Raw genomic sequence first — 23,338 nt, 5'->3', positions numbered from 1 at the left:
ACGTTCACGCGATAATTTAACGACCGAGATGTTATTGAAATACAAATTTAATCCAACTTCGATACGGGGGAGGTTAAACGGAACAGCCGTTATTTGGCTACGCGTAGGCAAATATTTATCACAAAAATTACAGAATTTGTCATATTAGAAAATAAATAATTCCTTCCGATTGTAGATTTGTACTCATTTTAACATGGGTACGGCATTTATATTCTCATTTAAATAATTGAATATAAATGCCACACCCACGTTTAAATGTACAAATCTACCCCCTCCACAAATTATTTCTTAATTGTAGCGGAAATTGTCGAGTAGTTCCGATTGGGCTACACAAAATATCGACACCAGGGCATTCGGAAACCACCAACCAACAGAAAATGGGTAACTTTCACTTTCATTTATACAATGTTGTCTACTGCCCACCTTTTCCATATTTATTACAGGATCAAGTGATTGCTGAGAGTAAATAGTGAACTTTTCGATTTATTTGAAAAAAATTGAGTGGAAGTTAGGCACCCCCAAATCTGGGATCATCCTTGTGTGGGTTCTGTATATGAAAATATCCGATGAAAACATGAAAGATCATAAACATAAAATGCGTGGTTTTATGTTTTAAGACTATGTATATATTAGTGGGGCAAAGGATTTGATTGTGGGAGCAAGCCCACGTGCTAATACTGTAACAGTACAGAACGATGTACTCAACATAACAGCTGGGAGTCGAAACCTGCACTTTCGACCATGTGCACCCTGGAACCGGTACTACGAATCACCGGAATGACCCGTAATCACCGAAATGCCCCTACAAATCACCGGAATGCCACCGAAATGCCCCTTATTTTGTTGTAAAACTATTAAAATTTTATAAATATTGATTCTATGAGATGTTATGAGGTATATCTACATAATAAAATTTTGATATTTTTACACGAAGATTTTTTATTGAAAGAAATAAATATTAGCATCAAAGAAAGATAACTCTCGCTTATTGAAACATGAATGTACTCTGCATAATAACCGATTACATACAGAAAACGATGCAAGTTTTTATCTGTTTAATAAATTATTTGCCAATCAATTGTATAACAAATAATAATTTATTTATTTTTTGTAAAAAAGGACAATTGAAAAATTGCCCTTTTTTTAATCTTGCCGATAATAAGTTCTACCGCTCGTCGTTCAAGGGTCATTTACATAATTATACAAGCTAATTATAAATCAGATCTGAGAATTTAATAATTATCACCAAAATGCAATCTTAATTAGTTAATTTCTAATGAAGAGACAATAATTGTTGACACTAGTTTTTTTTATGATCTTAAACTTGTATTTGATCTTCCGCTTCTCATCATTAAAAAATAAAAATGTATATAAGGTTAAATATATTTATGTTCTACAATCATACCACATTCTGATATTCAGTATGGCTGGGTTATACCCCTGCACTGAATGCAAAAATGAATGTGGTGAAGGCACCATACAATGTAATTTGTGCACCCGATGGTTGCATGTTCAATGTGTACCCATGTCCGATGTGCAGCTCAAGTCATGGTCGCAACCCATGCTGACCTTCCTCTGCCGCAAATGCTGCTTTGTGAATGGCGAGTTTGACCTGCAGAAATCCTTGCAAAGGTAAAATTTCATTTATATATTTTTTTTAAATCCGGGTTCATATATTTATTTATCAAGTCTATCATAATTAGTACCATACTGAATTTTTCCCCACGGAGAATTACACTGTACATAGCTTTAAAGCATAAAGTCTATTCAGTTCTAATTGCTATGAGTAATATTCACTCAGAGTGTCTGATTTTAGATGAATAATTGATGAGTTATGTTCAGCTAAATGTCAAATTATTAGTTAGGTAGGAGTGTAAATGTATCTGAACAACCGATTGTTACTCTCATGTGGACACAAATGATTTTTTCAGGTCATTCATTTTCTCATGGAAATTCTAAAAGAAAAACAGAGTATGTCCGAACGCCCGCCTTTGTTATGAACGAAATGTCCGATTTACTTAAAAACGGCAAACCAACCGAGGTTTATAACAAACTCTCCATTAAATACGACGAATTAAGTGGGCCAACAAGCAAACGACAGGTTTATGACAAAAAATTAAACGACTCAAAGAAAGACAGACGGAATGAGGACGGACATGTGGTTAATAGGCGAAATATAGCTGACCACATAAGCGAGATTGACAAATTAGTTGCAAATGGCACATCAATCGTGAAATCAATTGTTAGGGATCAGGGTAAGGCACCATGCCTTATCTTGTATACAGACGAACAGATGACGGACATTAAAAACTTGTGTTGTACAGGCCAATCAATTTTAGGAATTGATAAGACCTTCAATCTGTGTGATATGCATGTAACAGCCACATGCTACAAGCAAGTTAGCGTAGTTTCTGACAATACGGGGGATGCACCAATTTTTCTAGGCCCATTATTTATACATGACAATAGCGACTTTGAATCATATAGCAATTTCTTCAATCATCTTCGTACAAAACTAGCAGGGACAGACAAATCAAATCTTGTTTTTGGGTCAGACGAAGAACAAGCCCTTGTGAACGCAGTTATCACAGCATTTCCCGAATCTACACATCTGCTCTGCAAACGTCATCTATATCAAAATACAAAGCAGAAGCTGATTGATGACTGCGTTGACAAGGCCGATAGGCAAAGGATCTTAGACATGATTTTTGGAAATGACGGACTAATTAATGCTGACGAAAGTATCTGCTTCGACGCAAAATCTGATGACATAGAAGACGCATCTAGAGAGTTGTCAGGCAAATTTCACAGGTACTTTCAAAACAAATTGAAATCAAATTTGAAAGAAAAAGTCAACAAACCATTATGTACCGGGTTAGTAGAAAACGCATGGACTAACAATAATTCAGAATCTCTCAATCACATCTTAAAGCAAGCTATAAATTGGAAATCGAAACCCCTCTTAGACCTTGTCAACATCCTGACAACTCTCATAGAGGCCCAATTTAAAGACATTAGGAAGGCAATCGTTGGCACAGGACAGTTTAGGCTTGCAAAGACCTACGAACACTTTGGGGTGACAAGGACTGTTTGGGTATCAAAAACGACAGAGGAGCGTGACAGACACTACAAGCGTTTAAGACAATTTATTCCCAAAGACAAAATGACTGTTACTTCTACGGACGGTAAAATGACTGTAGTTCAGCCCAGGTCACTAGGCAAAAAGATTGGTCAGCACAAACGAAAAATTAACGAGAGGACAAAGACATTCAAAAAAACGAAAACAAAGTAAATGTTCAGCTAAGTGAATGTTCAGCTGTTTGATATTAACAGTGCGTACGCCGTATCTTGTTGTTGAGATGCCCAGAAATGGGTAGGACTCCACTGTTACTATTAAACCTCTTCGCATGGACATCTAAATTATTTTTTTCAGTTTATTGTTTGTTTGTATTATATTATATATTATATTATCGTCTTTATTATCAATCAGATGAATTTTAATCATGTTATGTGATTTAAAATAGTAGCTATATGTCATATGCCTGAGACGCTTCTTAAATAGTTGCTGAATGATTTTACATGCTTATTATCATTTATATTTTTATGATGTGTTAATCCTTACATTTTTTTAATAGTAGCTTCATATATTCTGTGTTTTGTAAGAATTTGCTATCTGCTTTGCTGACATATTATTGACTGTGTACCAATAAATAAATATTATGAACTAATTTCAGCATTTAGTTATCAATTAAAGTCTATGAAGTATAAATCATATTGAGTTTCCACCTGATTACTGGTAATTACTAGAGATTGCGCAACATAGTCTTTATCTCCAAGAGTTATCGCTCTTTGAACTAATTGACGCTTCGAGAAACAACACTTTAAAATTAAAATATTTAATTATGGTAGGAATTATGCATTTATGAAAATATTAAGCATTAATCTTTATGAAATTCATCATATAAAGTCATTTGAAGGGGCATTTCGGTGATTTCAATGGGCATTCCGGTGATTTGTAGGGGCATTTCGGTGATTACGGGGCATTCCGGTGATTCGTGTTACCCCCCTGGAACGGTTGGGTAACGATACAAGTCGTTTCGGTCATACTACCATCTCGGCTATAATTCATATTTCAGTTATGAATTATCTAGATCACATCTATTCTTCTGAAGGTACATTGCTATGTCAAATTTTCAATGTAACTAAAAATCACAATCCTTGTGTAAAAAACACTTAAGAATTACTAAATAGACTTTGATATTCATTTATTTTCACTAAGAATATGACTTTCGAAAAAGAAATTAAAAGTGTAAAACAAAGAATGATAAATCAAAATTTGCAAGTACAAAACTCTAAAATACTTCAATCTTCAAAATTAGACTTTTTCAGTACCACTTGTAAGATGAGACAAAGACCAACATATGTAGATACTGTTGTAAACGTTTCAGAATCTGCAGCCATTTAAAAAATGCAGAGAAGCTCCCATTATCTTATGATGGAAAATGGTCTCTGTTTGTACCTGTTTCAGAACGTTTGTGTAGGGTATGCAATTTAAGTCATGTTGAAAATGAAGAACATTTCTTACTTCATTGTCCTTATTATGAACAAGAAAGACAGAAATTAATCTGTAAAGTAAATACTTTGGTTCCTGGATTTACAGATTACAGATTACAATACTAAATCCGAATTCAATATTCCTTTAAATAGTAAAGCACAAAATATTTTGAGAATGTCCTCCATATTTATACTGAATTGCTTTAAAATTAGTGAAAATGACAGATATTTTAAGCAATTATAATGTTTTATCTTAAATTTATCATGTTTCATTGTAATGTACATTTATTGTTGTACATGTAATAGGCCATAACCATGTGCTGTAATTGAGTTGGTGTCAATAAATAATTGAGTTTGTGCCAATAAAGTATTTGTAGCCATAGTCATTTCAGCCATACTTATCTCGGCCACAGTATATTTCGTCCACGCATTTTAAATTATTGTCCCCTGTTTTAAATATTACAATTACAAGATACATGTATTGTGATTTTATTTTATATTAAGTATATGTTTTGTTGATGTTTTGATTTCGTAAACAATTTTTACATTGTGGTTTTAGAGTTATATATATTTATAGTTATATATAGTTATATTTATGAATGATCAATTATGTGACACTGTATAAACTAATTATTTATTTATTCATTATGACACCAATTTGAATATATAAACTCATTTAAGTAAAAAAAAAACAGTATAATAATAGATAATGAGCAGATTTATTATCACTAATTTTCATTTATGTCTTTGATGAACATTAACAAATAGTTAATGAATTATTATAAACTAATGTGGAAACACCAATTATATTAATGAAACAACACAGAAAATTTATGGAATAATAGGGTATGTAAGTCTCGTCACATGACTTCTTGATTTCATGAGGATGGGTCCTCATCATCTCCCATTCAAATGCATAGAGATTTGTCATTAACATAGCATTGAGTTTAATGTTAAAAGCAAAATATATTTTTTTGTGAAAAAATACTGATAAAAAATGACAAATATCTAGTTCTTCTGAATAAAAATGTCAAGAAAAGCATAGAAATAGAAGATTTTGCACAGTGATACAGTGTTTTCATTTCCCGGAAGTGAACAATAAAATGCAGACCGGCCTTCAGATTTCAATACATTCTACATCTAAAATTCTGGAAGGGAAACTGAAAGAGACTTACAAACCCTATAAAGGTTACAGACCACCAATTCAACCAATGAGCATTTGGAAAGTATGCAAATAGTCCTACGCAGAAATTACCCCTGTTCCTCATAGTGCTGTGAAAAAAGTTCTCATCTTATTTAAAAAAATTAAACAGTTCCTGAAAGGAAAAACATTTCTGTACAATTTATAGGTGCATTTTGCTTCTTGTGATGTGAAGCTTAATCTCCATAACGATTTCTATATATACCCCTATCTTGTGAAAACACTGGGATTTCCCATGCTATTTATAGACCCTTCACTTCCGGTGACCAGTACTGCACTGCAAGTCTGCTAACAACACATGCCATTCTGAGGATTTTGAGCTGACATATGTAGAATCATGCTGGTATATAGTTCTCTGCAGGTTAAAGTTAAGGTAAAGTCCACAGAAGCCATTGAATATTGTGAACTTAGCATAGAAGCCTATGGGAAGTTGAATTAGTGGTTTCTAGCCTAAATACCCAAGAAGTGTACCCAGCCTGATATCTAGATGACAAAAAGGGAGGCAAGATATGAAAATTATTGTTACTACACATGCTGCTTGAGTAATGCTTTATAGTTCTGACCAAGCAACATAAAAAGGATCCCAACAATCAATAAAAAATTAACATACAGTCCTAATAAGAATGTGCAATAGATATATTATTTTGCTCCACATATCATTCTTAATAAAGATTTGCCATTTGTATATCAGCCATTCTGTATAACACAAGACATTTTTAACTTTAATAAAACTACTTTACCACCCAAAAAAATGATGACAATGATAAATATATTACAAAGTGAAACCAATAAATTGTTAATTTACCTATGCTATATTAATTGTATACATAATGAAATCCACGGCCGAAACGACTATGGCCGAGATGAACTATGGCTGAAAAGTACTGTGGTCTATGGCCAAGATGACTAGAAAGCATTTTTTGGCTAACTCCGAAAACAGCGGCGATGCTGCAATGCAAACTTACATAAGTTGCACTTAGCCAAAGCATAAAAGATGTCACCACTGATTCGGAGTTTGCTCTTTTGGAAGGCTTTCTTGCAATCTGGGCCATAGAACGTTTTTGCCATAGTACTTTTCAACCATAGCCCATCTCCGCCATAGTCATTTTAGCCACAGTTTTCAACATGCAATCAATAAATAATTTATTTTGTAAAAAAAGTTGCATTTGATTCATCATTTAATTTATTAATCATTATCAGCACGCTTCTTTTGTGGTAAAACAGTTTTATTAGAGTAAAAAATGTTGTTTTGTGTTAGTTTAGCCATTCAAAGTGAATGAAAACACACAAATAACATGGATGAAAAATGGATTAGCATTTTGGGACTCTTCTTATGTTACTTGAAAGAAACTTAAAACAATTACTTCTAAGACAGCTTATAAAGAAGAAGAACAGCACAGAGCAAAAATGCATGTAATTCAGGTGTACTGTTAATAGTTATGATAGTATTATAAGTCCTAATAAAGTAATAGCAGTTTTCTGATCTTACCATCCATTCAGCTTGAGTATATGGCTTGGGTAATTGTTCAAGTTGTTCCATAAACTATCTTCGTTATTTCTTAAGTACAGCTGTGCCTAAAAACCAGGCAGAGGCTTAAAATGGGTGTTTTATGCATTTCTTAATCCCAATTATTTTTTATTCCAAGTCCTTCTGTAGGCCCAATAGAAACAGTATTAGGAAATAAAAGTGCAAATAAAAATTGCCCACTGGAGATATTAGCAGATAGATTTTTGTTATGTTCTTAGCTTCTTCTACAGAAAAGGTATGGGAAAACACCTGTCAGAACTTTTACACTATAACCAGTCAAAAATTGTTCATGATAAATAGCAGATCCAAGGACATGAACATAGGAGGAGTTGATTTTAGGACCTAACAAATGTATTATACAGTTTCAATGATTATTTTAAGGTATGATGAATCACCTTTGCCTGGTTTTTAGGCAGAACCATACTTAAATATAAACTGGTGTTTTCTCCCTCAGTAGTTTTTAACAATGAAGTATTTATGTTCATCAATTTATTTGTCATTTTTCCTTCTTTTGTAAATTTCACTTTTTTAAATAAATTGTTATTATCTTTCTTTTTTCTTTGTTGTTGTCAGAATTTACATACTTTGTTTCTATTATTTTTGTTATGACCATTTACTGTAAATGTGTTAGAACAAATAAAAATATTGAAAATATTGAAAAATATTTTTTCATAAGTTTACCACAGCCATCCATCTTTTTTAAAAATAAATACTAATTAATTTAATATTTATAACTGTATACAATATTTAAAAAATGTATTGGCAAAATATACTGTGGTCGTGATAACTATGGCTGAAGTGACTATGGCCAAGGTTGTAGTGTGACTGAAACAACTTGCATCTTTTGGAAGTCTGTGTTTGAGATATATTTGTGTGGGAAACAGACAAAAAATAAAAATATCTCCAGCTCCAAATCCCAAAAGGAATTATTTACACATCATAACAAAAAAATAAAATAAATATGATTAGTAGATTTTTTCCATTTTTAAACTCTAGTGGTCAACAAGTACCCTTGCTGGCAGATAATCATGTCTTTCACTGAGGAATTTTTAAAATCTTACATTTATGCAAAATTAGCCTCCTTGGACGGCATAATTATTTGGACAAACCAGCAAGTAATTCTCCCTATTGTTTGTATTCTATATCAATCTCAAGAGTTAAATCCCAATGCAACAGGTTTCTTACAGTTTATTTTATTGTTGTATTTTCCCACCACTGTACCTGGTTAGGGAGTCGGTTGTTTATTATGTCACTTGACTTCAGGACAGGATGTGATTTTCTGTTCTTTGCAAGTTCTAGATTCTGGGAAGTTAACATCTGAGATGATATAATATGACTTCAAATCCATAAATATTATTTAATATCACATCTATCTAATTTTAAGTGAATTTTCGACTTAATAATCTGAAGAACTCTCATTGAAAGCAATTTGTACCTGCTCTGCACATAAAAAAATGTCGGCTGAGATATTTTCAACTTCACAAAATGGTTTCAAGTTTATTGTCTCTTTACTGCATTGTAATGTGTAATTTTTGTTGTTGATATAACCACATATTTCCAATGATGTGTGATGCTGGGTGATTGTAGGGATTAGTAGGTGGATTTTAAACAGGATAGATTTCTATTAAAATAGTACATTGTACATACAAAATAAATCATTGTTCTGTCTTGTCCAAAATTTTGATGTTTAGTTGTAATATGGAACTCTTTTCTTATATTTGATTACCTGTAAATATGATTTGCATAATTCCTTCAACAATTTTCTTTTACCTATAATGATATGTACCTATATATATGTACTGTAAACATACTCAGTTTTGCGGTGTACCATACTAACTTCTGTATTTTCACAGTGGACAGAAAACTGCGAAAAATAGTACACACGAAACTGATTTTCAACACTATATAATGCTAATCATTTTTTTTGAAACTGCAAAAACTGATACCCAGTAATATGTTCACTTGACAGAATCTGCAAAAATTAGCAATCGGGGAAAATTAATACATTTATAGATATATATATATCATTTTAGCATTGCTAAGACAACTGTTGTGTAGAAAATCGACAATACAACATGGGTTTAGATGTATGTCATCAATGTTGGATGTTGGACTTGATCAGCAATCAGGTTAGTGATGGATGTCATTATGGTCAGATTTTGGATTTGATGAACAATCAGATAAGATGAATGTGTCATAAGGGTTTGATGTTGGACTTGATCAGCCATCAGGTGAGAGTTACAGTACAGAGACATGCCATGACTAATCACCATGATAGTGGTAACCACTAACAGAGTTGACATTGAATTACTATTTAACTATTAGAGATATTTTCATTTTTTTTCAGCATTAAGAGTGGTAGGGCATATTGATTTGAATGTTCATGTGTATCTTGGTGGATTTCATCAGGGTTTTATGTTTTACTTCAAGTAAGATAAATAAGTCATCAGGGTTCAATGTTGGTCTTTACTGGGTGGCATTTGGCCTTTTCACATAAATACAAGTAAGCTTTGTAAACTTCAAAGAGTACAAAATTTTGATATTTAAGGACATAAGAAAATGCAGAGAATTACAAAATATTAACCTTGACATTAACATAGTTTAAACAAGTGTCAAGAACAGTAAACAGAAATTGAAATACTTATGGTTTAATTACTATGCATATGTACATATAATTCCAAAATGTAAACAGAAACTTAGTGTGAAAATTTATTCTGTCACACATCTTTGATTGACCTCAAGGTTAAAAATCGACAAGGTATTGTTTGAATTTGTAAATTTTGGGATATAAGATAAAAGGAAACAAAATGATTTATAAAAAAAAACAAAAAACAATGGGATAGGTTATATCAATCATTTTTAACAAACAATGAGATTTTCTGAATTCTAGAATTATTCAAAATTTATTTTGTTGATGTAAAATTTTAAAGATTGTATTCTGAATGTTATCAGGTTTCTTTCATTGTTGTAGGAATTGCAGTATTAAAAATGAGACGACCACCAGTAAATAGTCTGACTTTAGAATTTTTACAAGAAATTAATCAGGCTTTGGTGACCTTAGAACAAGACAAGTCATGTAAAGGCCTTATCTTAACCTCGGTAAGAATAATGAATAATGTAGGAATAGTAAAGGCTTCATCTTAGCCTGAGCAAGGATAATAAATAATGTCAGAATAATCAAGGCTTCATCTAAACCTCTGTAAATCTTAGCCTCAGAAAGGAAAATGAATATTGTCAGGATAGTAAAGGCTTCATCTAATCCTCAGTAAATCTTAGCCTCAGTAAGGATAATGAATAATGTCAGGATAGTAAAGGTTTCATCTAAACCTCACTAAATCTTGGCATCAGTAAGGATAATGAATAATGTTAAGAAGCTTCATTGAGGTTCATGGATAATGTCAGGGTTGTTTAGGCTGTTCCTTAGATACATGTATGGTACAGATAATGTTAAAAGTCAAGTTTGATAAAAAAAAGGAAGGAAATAAAAATTAAAAAAAGACTATTCATAAAGCAAAATTAAAGCGTCACAATTCCCATTGTTTAGTTTTTGAAGGAAAAAAGAAAATTTTACCACAAATGATATTTTATTGAAGTACATTGTATTGTATAAGAAGTATAAATGTTTAGTATGAAAAACTGTATGTTTCAGGATGTTCCCAAAATATTTTCTGCTGGTTTAGATATCTTAGAGATGTTCCAGCCTAAGGAAGAGAGACTACATGATTTCTGGAGAACACTGCAGAACATGTGGCTACAATTATATATGTCACCTCTACCCATTGTAGCTGCTGTTAATGTAAATCTTCATTGTACAGCTTATATTGTAATCTAAAGAAACTTATTGTCCTATCTACATGTAACAAACTTTGTTGAAAGTACAGAGGAGATAAATTAGTTCTTATCCTTCTATCTGTCTATTAAACCAAACCAAAGATGTCTATGCTTCCATCTGTATATTAAACACTTCCCGGTCACGTCATTATGGGAGATTTGTCCATCATTGAAAACAAATCTCTGCGTAATATCCTTTCTAAAGGTCCCAAGTTCCATGAACCACGCTCCATAAATTGGTATTATATCTTTAAAGTTCTTATGGATGCGGTGGAGGACTATGCAAGAAAATGGATAAAACGAGAACAAGAAGACATTCATTCTCTGTCAGAGTGGTTAAAGGTGATGAGGTCCTTAATTTTGAAACAAATGAATGTTTTAAGTAGGTCAATGAGTGCCAATGCTACATCAGTTTTCAAGGACCCTGATGTAGCAAAAACATTGTCTACTGTACATGACAAATATGTTGTCGTATGGGCAGGCAAAGCCCAAAACAACATTGTTTTTGTCAGCAAAACGTTTTACATCCAATGTTTATTATCAGAGGTAGACATAGAAAATAATAGCAGTAGTAAGACCTATACTGCTACCACACTTTCCAAAGAAATTGTGGAAAACCATAAATCTGTGCTTTCCTCTTTTGGTCTCTCTACCAAGGACGATGACTGTGATTAACTGTCTATGGAATGGATTCCTAAACTCCACAAGAATCCATACAAACAATGTTACAAAGCTGGATCTGCAAAATGTACCACCAAACCTCCTTCAAAACTTTTGACTTCTATACTCACAGCTGTCAAAGATGGTTTGCAGTCCTACCACAACACTTGTTACTCCCGTAGTGGTATCAATTCAATGTGGATCCTAAAAAATTTGAAAGATCTTTGCAGACAATCAGTTCAAAGACTATTATCAGAATGTAATAGCATTAAAACCTATGATTTTTCAACACTGTATACTTCTATTCCACATACTCAGTTAAAATCCAGACTTAAAAACATTATACATCATTGTTTTTCCAAAAAAGATGGTACACCTAGATACAAATATATTTTTCTTGGTAGAGATTCCTCATACTTTGTAAGAAATCATTCCAAATCATCTTCCAAATATACAGAAGAAGATGTTTACAAAATGCTGGAATTTTTAATCGACAACATATTTGTCCAGTGTGATGGATGCGTTTTTCAACAAACGGTCAGCATTCCAATGGGAACAAATTGTGCTCCTCTACTTGCTGACCTTTTCCTTCACCATTATGAGGCTGACTTTATAGCTGATCTGATCCGAAAGAAAGAATATTGTTTAGCTAGATCCTTTAATCTCAGTTTTCGCTATATAGATGACGTATTATCTTTAAACAATCCTAATTTTGGGGATTTGATACATCACATCTATCTCAAAGAACTTGAGATAAAGGATACTACAGACACTGTGAGGTCAGCCTCATATCTTGACCTACACTTAGAAATCGATGGTAAAGGAAAACTATTGACCAAACTTTATGACAAACGTGATGACTTTTCATTCAAAATTGTCAACTTTCCTTTCATCTGTGGCAACATCCCTTCAGCACCTGCCTATGGAGTGTTCATATCACAACTCATACCTTATACCAGAGCTTGCTGAGACTACGCAGACTTTTTGTATCACGCTAGAATTCTAACAAATAGGCTTCTGGAGCAGGGTTATGTTGCTACAAGAATGAAGTCATCACTACAAAAGTTTTATGGTCATCATCATGGATCGTTACGGTGTGTCCATCTGCGCCATGAAAACTGATTTGTTCAACGTTACAGTTTTCCTTTCCTCTTTCGTCTACCCCAGGCTTGACGTTTTATGAGCAACTCGGTGGGTGTTCCTAGAAAAGCAGGGGATGCTTACCCTACTGGTGCATCTGGTCCATGCTTCCAGTTTTTAGTGGAGTCCGAGTTGCTCATTTGCTTTTGTTACTTTGTATGTATGATTTTAGTTACTCTATGTTCTTTGTTGTATATGTCTGTTTTCCATGTCTGGTCTCTGTCCCTGGATTACCATTATAACCTTGGTTCCCTTGATTACTCTTCTCCAACCAAAGATGTCTATCCTTCCGTCTGTGTATCAAACACTTCCATAACCAAAGATGTCTATCCTTCTGTCTTGTATATTAAACACTTCCCAAACCAAAGATGTCTATCGTTCCATCCATGTATTAAACACATCCCAAACCAAAGATGTCTATCCTTCTGTCTGTATATTAAACACTTCCAAAACTAAAGATGTCTACCCATCCATCTGTGTATTAAACACTTCCTTAACAAAAGATGTCAATCCATCCATCCATGTATTAAATATTTCCCAAACAAAGGATGTCAATCCATCCATCTGTGTATTAAGCACTTCCCCAACCAAAGATGTCTATCATTACAGTAGGTCTCAGGACTCCTGTGTCCACTTGTGTTCATTAGACCAACACACACATGTGGACACAGGAGCCCTGACATTGTGAGGATGAGTAGGTCTAGGACCTATAAATCCTTTGATATCTCAGTGAACACTCTGGATTCAACATACATGATTCACTTTAATTATTTTGTCCAAACATGGTGCATAGTCTTTATACAGATTTGGAACATTAATGGCTTTCAAGGTCAAGGGTCATGAAGTAAGACACCAGAGCCAGAGGTGTGAAACAAATAGTTGTTAACTTTTAATATTGATCCCATGTTCTGTTTAAAATATTTTTCAAGAGTAAAAGTAGGTCTTATATATATTAAAAATATTAAAAGTTCAATACACCACAGCTTCTACAAAATTGCTTTATAATAATGTGATCATATGTGGTCATATAAGCCCCTCAAACATGGCCAAAATTAGAAAAAAAAACTGAAAAAATGCTAAAAAATACCTAATTTTGTACAGTTTTAAGCTGCAACAGTGTACACTCTCAAGCTGCTTATATTTTGTGTATAATTGTTAATAACTCATGCAAATATATAGATTGAACGCATGTGTGGCTTCTTCCATTCCATATGAAAACCATCTTAAAAATTGCAGTTTAAAAGTTAAAATTTTTTAAAGTTTGGCTAAGAAAGTAGCTTGTATTTGGTATTTGCAACCTTTTTACTATATTACTACTACTAAAAATAGGCTTTATTCATATTTAAAAAAAATGCAAATAATTCGAGGCCATAAAAAGGTCCTTCCTCCTTTGGAAAACCTGATTTATCACATCTTATGCATGATTATCTGTAGGGCCATAGTCCAGCTGGAGGTTGTTTATTGGCTTTGTCCTGTGATTATAGAATCATGGCACCAAATTACACAATTGGTTTAAATGAGACATTACTGGTAAGTACTTAAAAGTTTTGTTGGAAAAAACTAATTGTTGATACAATTATGATGCTTTCTTACAATTATGTCTAACCCCATCAAACAGTGAAACTTCCATGACACTGAGAAGGTTGATAAACCAACAAGTTCATGAATTCAAAATTACACCAACTACATAGAAATGCAATGTTGACAAATCAAGGCAAAAATCTTTACCCTTAAAAATTAGACCCTTGAAGTTTAATAGTACAATTTTTTACCTAAATTAATCATTATTGACATTGTGTTTATTTATTTATTTTTTTTTTCATTGTTAAAATATTAAAAATGATATAGGCACATGAATCCACATTTAGAGAAAAGTAATGTTATCTAGTCATCATAACCTAAATCACAAAAACAATAACTTCAGTTTAATGATTAGATAATCCATCCTTGTCATGGTTGTCAGTCAATGGGAAAAAGCTTATATCCCCAAGTCAGTCAGTGGGAGAAAGCTAATATCCCATTGTCAGCATGGGAAAATCTTATATCTCATGGTCTCAGTGGGAAAAAGCTTAATTATATCATGGAAAGATGTACATCTTGTTATCATGGGGAAAAGCTCACACCCCTTTGTAACAGTGAGAGAAAGCTGATATACCTTTGTCATTGTGGGAGAAGGCTGATATCCTTTTGTCATCATGGGAGAAGGCTGATATACCTTTTGTTATCAGACTGAAGACTGACATACGTTTGTCACAGTGGGAGAAGGCTGATGTACCTTTGTCATCATGGGGAAAATGCTCATATCTCTTTGTCACAGTGAGAGAAAGCTAATGTATCTTTGTCATCGTGGAAGAAGGCAGATATACCTTTCTCATTGTGGGAAAATGCTCATATCTCTTTGTCACGGTAGGAGAAAACGCATATCTCTTGTCATCATTGAAAAAACTCATATTTCTTTGTCACGATGGGAGAAGGCTGATATCCCTTTGTTATCGTGGGAAAAATGCTCATATCTCTTTGTCACAGTAGGAGAAAGCTTATATCTCAATTTGATGGTGGGAGATAGCTCATACATCCTTGTAAAGTGTTTTAGATAGTTTGTATGCCCTGTGGGAGAAAGCTGAAACTCTTAGGTCCCATCTCATGGTTGGATTTAGCTCATACCTCCTTGTCACAACCTAAGAGGAAGCTGTTATCCCATTTCAGAGTGAGAGAAATTTTATATCCCTCTTAACTGGGAGAAATTTATATCTTCTTTTCACAGAGCGAGAAAACCTATACTGCCATGTCTATGTTGGAGATAGCTCTTACTCCCTGGTCACAATGGAGAAAACTTAAATCCCGTTTCCACTGTCGGAGAAAGCTTATATCCCCTTTTGATGTTTTGAGAATTGTTTATACCCCTTTTCATAGTTGAGAAAGTTTATGTCCATTTGTCACTATTTAAGAAAGCTTGTATCCCTTTGTCACAGTGGGAGAACACCTATCTATATACCTATGTCACATTGGGAGAACACCTATATACCTATCTTACAGTGAGAGAACACCTATATACCTATGTCACATTGGGAGAACACCTATATACCTATGTCACATTGGGAGAACACCTATATACCTATGTTACTGTGGGAGAACACCTATATACCTATGTAACAGTGGGAGAACACCTATATACCTATGTCACAGTGAGAGAACACCTATATACCTTTGTCACATTGAGAGAACACCTAAGTATCTATGTTACAGAGGGAGAACACCTATATACCTATGTTACTGTGAGAGAACACCTATATACCTATGTTACAGTGGGAGAACACCTATATACCTATGTCACAGTGTGAGAACACCCATATATCTATGTTACTGTGAGAGAACACCTATATACCTATATTACAGTGGGAGAACACCTATATACCTATGTCACAGTGAGAGAACACCCATATACCTATGTTACTGTGAGAGAACACCTACATACCTATGTCACATTGAGAGAAATATTTATACCCCTTGTCATAACACTGTCTGAGAAAGCTTATATCCTTTACCACAGTGTTTTTAGATTTAGATTTCCTTGTCACGGTAAAAGTATTATCTCTTTACTTTGTTTTGGAATTTAAGATTTAATAGTTAGGGGATGGCCATTTGATTCTGAGTGGGGGGCTGGCAAAATTTGTGGGATCAGAATATTTATTTTTGAAATTATATTGTTTCATAAACTTATTTTCAACTACATTTGGGCAAGATTATTTATTTCAATTTCAGTGTATGAAGCAGCTGGACTGGTTTCAGAAAATTTATTTCTAGGAGCTGGTGTAGACCAGAATATTTATTTTCAACTTTTCCATGGACAAAATATTTATTTCCAAAAACTGCCAGGCCCTTCAGAACCAAATGGTCGTCCTTTTAACGGAAGTATCAGAATTACCAATAACTTTTATCGTTATACTGATCTATGTTCACTCTGTATCACAATCTGGTACCCGACGAAATGCCAATATCTTATGTACATGGAATCTACATTTTTAACACTTGCTTTTTATATTTTAGGGCATAGTGGCACCATTCTGGTAAGATTAATCTGTGATATCTCAGCCTCCCTTTTATGATATTTTAACCTCCTCCTAAAGATAAACAAACCCACCTCCCCTCAGACCCCTGCTGCAATATTTTAGATCCCCTTTTCAATAAATTAACTGTCCCCTGCTGCAATAACCTCCTCCAATGATAAATCTATTCCTTCTAGGGGGTATGTTAGAACAACTTGGGGGTTAATATTTTATGCAATTTACTGACCTTGGGGTTTTACTGTTTCAGGTTCCATGAACTAATGTCTATCACTATAGGGCACAGAAATACGGAACTTGCCCTGTCATTAGGCACATTATTTTCCACAGAAGAGGCATTACAGACAGGACTTGTTGACCAGGTTGTAGCTAGGGATGAAATAATAACTGCAGCACAGACTCAGTTGACAAAGTTCATTAAAATTCCAAGTAAGATTAATGGTTTCTGTTGAGAATTTTTGTCAAAAAATTTGTAGTAGTCTTCACAGTTAAATATTCTATACCAGAAAGTTGTCCTAGTTGAGTATGGTCTCACTAACCACTTCTAACGTTTCCATTACTTTACATGTTAAAAAAGTAATTTTCAAAGTTTCACTGTGAATTCCCAGGACAAACGACATCTTAAAGTTGCATACTGTTGCAAAGCTTGGAAAATGAGGCTTCCAAAATCATTATGCTAATGGTACAATGATTGTAGAAATTCATCACAAAACTTACTTGAATAAATAATACAGAAAATCCTCATTTTTACCGGTTCTGCTAACTGACAGCATGGAGGCAAATTACTCGCAGATGTAAATATTATTCATACACTTTTGTAGTTAATTACATATATGATTTTAAAGTACACATTCTCAGCTTTATTTTGACTACTTTTAATCATAATACACACAAATAATGCACTTACAATGCATATGTCTAGGTTCAGTGTGTTTTTGGTACTACATAGGGTGTTGGCCATTTGACCCAGAAGTGGTTAGTGAGACCTTAAAAACATTTTATGAGTTTTTATGTTTTTCTTTTTTTTACATTTTATGAAAGATTGTGGTATTGTGAGCCTAATAAGACCAAAACTATCAAAATCAGGCATAGGACTACAATGAAATGGTCATTTTTATATCATGCCCCTTAGTGATATTTTGCCTAAATCACTAAAAAATTACAATTTTAACTAACTTGTCACCCCAAATTGATACCTATAATAATTCAAGAAGTTGTAATAGTAAATATCATTTATCATTATGAAAAAAGAAGAGATTTCAACAATTTATATCATACCTATTTCATTACTGTGTGATTCTAAGTCTGTGCTGTGTGACTATTTGAGTACTTTGAAAATCCCAAGCAGTGACGTTATGTATTTCATGGATGACGTCAAGTTATGAATCACTGTTATTGATAAAAATCTTGTTGCTATGTTGTTTTTTAAAATACCTTGCACAATGCACCTCTTAAAATATAGCCAGATTACCAATTTCACTATACTGATTTTATGGGAAAATGGAAATAATGACCGGGATAGGCAATTTTCCTCAAATTATGCATTTCTCTGAAATATGCCATAATTTAGTTTATGGTCTCACTAACCACTTCTAACGTTTCCATTACTTTACATGTTAAAAAAGTAATTTTCAAAGTTTCACTCTGAATTCCCAGGACAAACGACATCTTAAAGTTGCATACCATTGCAAAGCTTGGAAAATAAGGCTTCCAAAATCATTATGCTAATGGTACAATGATTGTAGAAATTCTTCACAAAATTTACTTGAATAAATAATACTGAAAATCCTCATTTTTACCGGTTCTGCTAACTGACAGCATGGAGGCAAATTACTCGCAGATGTAAACATTATTCATACACTTTTGTAGTTAATTACATATATGATTTTAAAGTACACATTCTCAGCTTTATTTTGACTATTTTTAATCATAATACACAAAAATTATGCACTTACAATGCATATGTCTAGGTTCAGTGTGTTTTTGGTACTACATAGGGTGTGGCCATTTGATCCGGAAGTGGTTAGTGAGACCTATGGTTCAGATGGTGTGATCCCCCTTCCCCACTTGAGTCCAGCGTACACTCTAAAAATGACAGTGAGTGTGTGTATATATATGGCCTTAATTTAAGAAATCTTTTGCGTCCGGTACTCGCATACAGGAGTACTGCATGCAGTTTAAAAATGTGGCCAATACTCGCATACGAAAAGGGGGGTTATACCCTCATGTTACTTTTGTATGTAATGGTTAGAGTATATTTTCTAAGTGAATTCCTAATGGTTTGGGTGGGGGAGAGGGGTGAGTGACAGAAGGTAGCTAGTCTCCCTCTGAGCCACTAAGAATATCTGACAAGACTTGATTTTTATACAGGTCTGTCCTTCTGTCCATCTGACCAAACTATTTTTGTAAGTAAGTTTGCAATATAGTTATCTAACTTTTTGGGATCTTACCACATGGAGATGTGCATATTGTCCGGAATTTATGTTTGGACGAAAGTTGAAGAATGACGGCTGTTGGACTGAAGCATTTTCTGGCAAAACTTGGTCTGATGTGTTACCCACAACTTCTCTTTTATGATCTGCAGGATTATTATGAAACTCAAAGGAGTGTTAGATTACCATATGGAGGTATGCATATTGTCAGGAATTTATAGTCATATTTGCTGTTGTGTTGTCAACAAAATTGTACTAATTGCTGTTTGGAGTAGGGTGTTTTAGAAATGGCAGAAAATTGTGTGTCAAAAGTGCTTAATCTGTCCACCATAAAAATTGTGTTCAATGTGAATGGTATTTCCATATTGGTCCCTAAATGTACAGGGTTCAACAGACTGTGGGGGGGGTTTAAGTCCAGTTAGGGGGAATGTCTAGTTTCAATTAAGCCTGTCTTGGATTTACCTTATTGTTCATCTTGGATGTTTTTAATCATAAATCATTGTCCCACCTTTTTATTCCAAATTTGATTCTAGCCGCCCCTCCCCTAAAAATCAAATGACTGTTCCCTTACGAGTAGAAATATTCATAAGAACTTTTTTTTCTAAAATCGTGCTGTATATTCCATTTAGAGGATATTGGCATTACTGCCATTTAATAATGTGGTGCACAGTTTTAGTTTTAACCATTACAAAACACATCCTATGATGTAACTAACATGTCTGACTGTTTCATCCAATGAAAAACTAGGCTATAATCTAAGCTGGTTTGAGAATATTAGGTGAATTATACCCAAAACAAATTTCAGGGCACAAAATTTGATCCTGCCCTCCCTCCTAGACACATACACCCCATAAAAATCAAATGGCTGCTCCCTAAGCCTGTAGTTTTGGACAAGTTCAGCCTCAATGGTATTTCAGAAGAAAAAGTTTTGTTCACCTATGAAGTAACTTGCCTCCATATTTCAACAAGATGATTAGCTGGGACAATTGTATTCTATTTGCCATGCAATTTGAGATTAAAGGAAGCATTGTGATCCAGAGAGAGGATCCAGAAATTGATAGCAGTCGGTTCGGTCATGATATTTATTTAAAGTGTAGGGAAGCTATCATTTGCTTATTTATTGTCTGAATTTGATTCTAAACAAACAAAATGTACAAGAAGATGGGGATTGGACCTATCCCATGGATCCATCATCAGTATGTTTGGTGTGGTTCTCTAAATTGTACACCTTGGGCCTATGTAACAATATTCTACAATTATGGGGAGAGCTTTGGGTTTTCATGGAGTTAACTTACAGAGCAGATCAAAATTGGATTTGATTAAATTTTTTTGCATGAAATTGGTTGGAATAAAAAGGTATATCGCTACTTTTGTCATTTTCTTGGCAATGTCAAAAAGTTTTCTGATTTTCTGTTTTTCATTTACAATGTCATGATTTTAATTTTAAGCAGCCAGTCACAGCGATCATGTGATGTCTGTCTGCTTAACCTCAAATTCAATGAATAAGTGAGTTTCTTAATGGTTTACTTATTGAACTCTGATTGGTAAATCAGACTTGGTTATAATCTAAATATATATTCATACTGTTGTGCGCTTATTCACATTGCCTACACTACTGGGCTCTGCTGGCACTGTTGTGCACTGATTCACAGTGCCTACACTACTGGGTTCTAGCTCTGCTGGAACTGTTGTTCACTGATTCACATTGCCTACACTACTGGGCTCTGCTGGTACTGTTGTGCATTGATTCACAGTGCCTATACTACTGGGTTCTAGCTCTGCTGGCACTGTTGTGCACTGATTTACAGTGCCTACACTACTGGGTTCTAGCTCTGCTGGAACTGTTGTGCACTGATTCACATTGCCTACACTACTGGTCTCTGCTGGTACTGTTGTGCATTGATTCAGAGTGCCTACACTACTGGGTTCTAGCTCTGCTGGAACTGTTGTGCACTGATTCACATTGCCTACACTACTGGGCTCTGCTGGTACTGTTGTGCATTGATTCACAGTGCCTATACTACTGGGTTCTAGCTCTGCTGGCACTGTTGTGCACTGATTCAAATTGCCTACACTACAGGGTTCTAGCTCTCATTGTTGTGAAATGAGTCATGGTGCCTGGGCTCATGGGCTCAGACTCTGCTGTAAGTGATATATGAAATGAGTCATGGTGCCTGGTCTCATGGGCTCAGACTCTGCGCTGTAAGTGATATGTGAAATGATTCTCAGTGCCAGGGCTTCTTGGTTCTAATTTCGTTGGTACTGTTTTACATGCAATAATTTATAGTGCCAGGGCTCAAAGATCCACACCTTCTTGGTACTGTTTTACATGCAATAATTCACAGTGCAAGCCTTCTAGATTCAAACCTTGTTGGGTCTCTTTTACATGCAATGATTCTCAGAGCCAGTACTTCTGGGTTCAAACCGTGTTGGTACTGTTTTACATGCAATGATTTACAGTGCCAGGGCTCCTAGGTTCAAACTTTTGTAATGATTTACAGTGCCAGGTCTTCTTGGTTTAGGCATTGCTAGTATTTTGTCAAGTGCATCATGGTCTGCTTTGTTAAATACATCTACAACTGGTACATGTATATGTATATTGAATTACACTGGTATTTTTCCTGTTTTAGAGTTTGCTCGAGTAGCTAGTAAACACCAGTCTCGACAGATGTATGCTGATAGACTGAAGAAACAACAGGACAGTGATATTCAGAACTTTGTTCAATTTATATGCCAAGATAAAGTCCAGGCTGCTCTTGGCTTTTACCTTGAACAGTTAAAGAAAAAGAAGTCAAAGTAGTTTGGATCTTTGAACCATGTTTAAATGAATATTTTTGTGCTATTATTTTTTGTTGAAATAAAGTAAATAGTATTTATTAACAGGAATTAACAATTTAGAGCAATTCCATTTGATAACCTCATTTAGCATACAATGTTGTCTGTTACATTATACAAAAACTTACTTCTCAGAAACTCTTTGTCTAGTGAAGCTGTTGTTTAATTACAATTATCTTTAATGTACATGTACATAGTTTCAAAATTGTATCTGTCAAAAACATAGTCTGAACAAAATGACCACTGTGGCTAATAAAATGCTCTGCAGGGCACAGCTTGATACAACTGTAGAGGTCAAACCCTGAACAGTTGGGTTAAGTATGGCCTCACCATTCAAACTTGATACAGCTTTGAATTTGGATTATTTTAGATATTTGTCAGGGGATAACAATATGACCTGAATCCTTTTACTCAAGTAATTATCCAGAAATCAGAAAAAAATACTTGTTTCTATTCCCTTTTTGGCCCCTTATTCTTACTTTTCTTACCTGGCCCAAGTCACAACCTAAAAATCAAACTCAGTCGTCCTTTTGTGGTATGATACCATGTAGTAAAATTTATATATACGATCCATACTAAAGTTATTAACCTGACAGCAGGAAAATGCTTGTTTCAGGACCCATTTTAGCCCCTTTATTCCAAAAAGGTTAAAGACTTAACCCTCAATATCAATCTGTGCCTTCCTTTGGTGGTATGGCACCTTGTAACACAAATTTCAATGAGATCCATTCACTAAAAGTCAAGTTATTGTCTTGACGTCAGGAAAATGAGTGTTTCTGCCCCCCCCCCCACCCTTTTGGACCGTAATTTCTAAAATGTCAAGTCTTAACCCCCAACATCAATATCAGTATGACCATTATGGTATTGAATATTATGAAACATTATCATAGACATTTTTAAGCTTTTACTGGGGTTATATAGTTGATTTCTATGCATTGCTTGTTTGTGGTCCCTTTTTGGTCCCTTATTCTAAAACGGTTGTGGCCACCCATAATTAAATACCATTGTGGTTTGAAACCTTGTTTCTTTATTTTTTTAATGATCAACCAACTAATATTCAAGATAGCACAAGAAAACTAAGTGCCTACAGACA

The 23,338-nt window shown here is 34.2% G+C and overlaps 1 protein-coding gene across 3 annotated transcripts; it reads left to right on the top strand.

Annotated features, from left to right (window-relative positions):
• Positions 1–228: 228 nt before the first annotated feature.
• Positions 229–22,290, top strand: LOC148618345 (enoyl-CoA delta isomerase 1, mitochondrial-like). 3 transcript variants are annotated; one of them, XR_015921356.1, is made up of 9 exons: positions 229–381; positions 9,317–9,412; positions 10,255–10,382; positions 10,933–11,079; positions 14,349–14,444; positions 16,962–16,981; positions 17,229–17,407; positions 19,349–19,605; positions 22,041–22,170. XR_015921356.1 is itself a non-coding variant. In XM_088577132.1 (8 exons), exons 1-8 carry the CDS (start codon positions 237–239, stop codon positions 22,208–22,210), a joined length of 981 nt encoding a protein of 326 aa, XP_088433258.1. In that variant the 5' UTR covers positions 231–236; the 3' UTR covers positions 22,211–22,290. The 3 variants fall into 3 exon arrangements, 2 of the variants coding, with proteins under 2 accessions (XP_088433258.1, XP_088433259.1); XM_088577132.1 differs by lacking the exon at positions 19,349–19,605 and having other exon boundaries at positions 231–381; positions 22,041–22,290; XM_088577133.1 differs by lacking the exons at positions 229–381; positions 19,349–19,605 and adding an exon at positions 4,071–4,172 and having other exon boundaries at positions 22,041–22,290.
• Positions 22,291–23,338: the final 1,048 nt, after the last annotated feature.

Source organism: Perna viridis, chromosome 4 (genome assembly GCF_037379345.1).
Source record: "Perna viridis isolate PV_CMFRI_1.1 ecotype Kerala chromosome 4, ASM3737934v1, whole genome shotgun sequence".
Lineage (NCBI taxonomy): Eukaryota > Metazoa > Mollusca > Bivalvia > Mytilida > Mytilidae > Perna > Perna viridis.
This window is presented reverse-complemented; position numbering and strand designations above follow the sequence as displayed.

Excerpts from the sequence above, each read along its gene's own strand:
- LOC148618345 (XM_088577132.1), top strand. The coding sequence starts at position 237 with ATGCCACACCCACGTTTAAATGTACAAATCTACCCCCTCCACAAATTA. Across the intron at positions 382-9,316 it reads CACCAACCAACAGAAAATGG|CATTGCTAAGACAACTGTTG; the intron begins GTAACTTTCACT and ends ATATCATTTTAG. Across the intron at positions 17,408-22,040 it reads AAAGTTCATTAAAATTCCAA|AGTTTGCTCGAGTAGCTAGT; the intron begins GTAAGATTAATG and ends TTCCTGTTTTAG.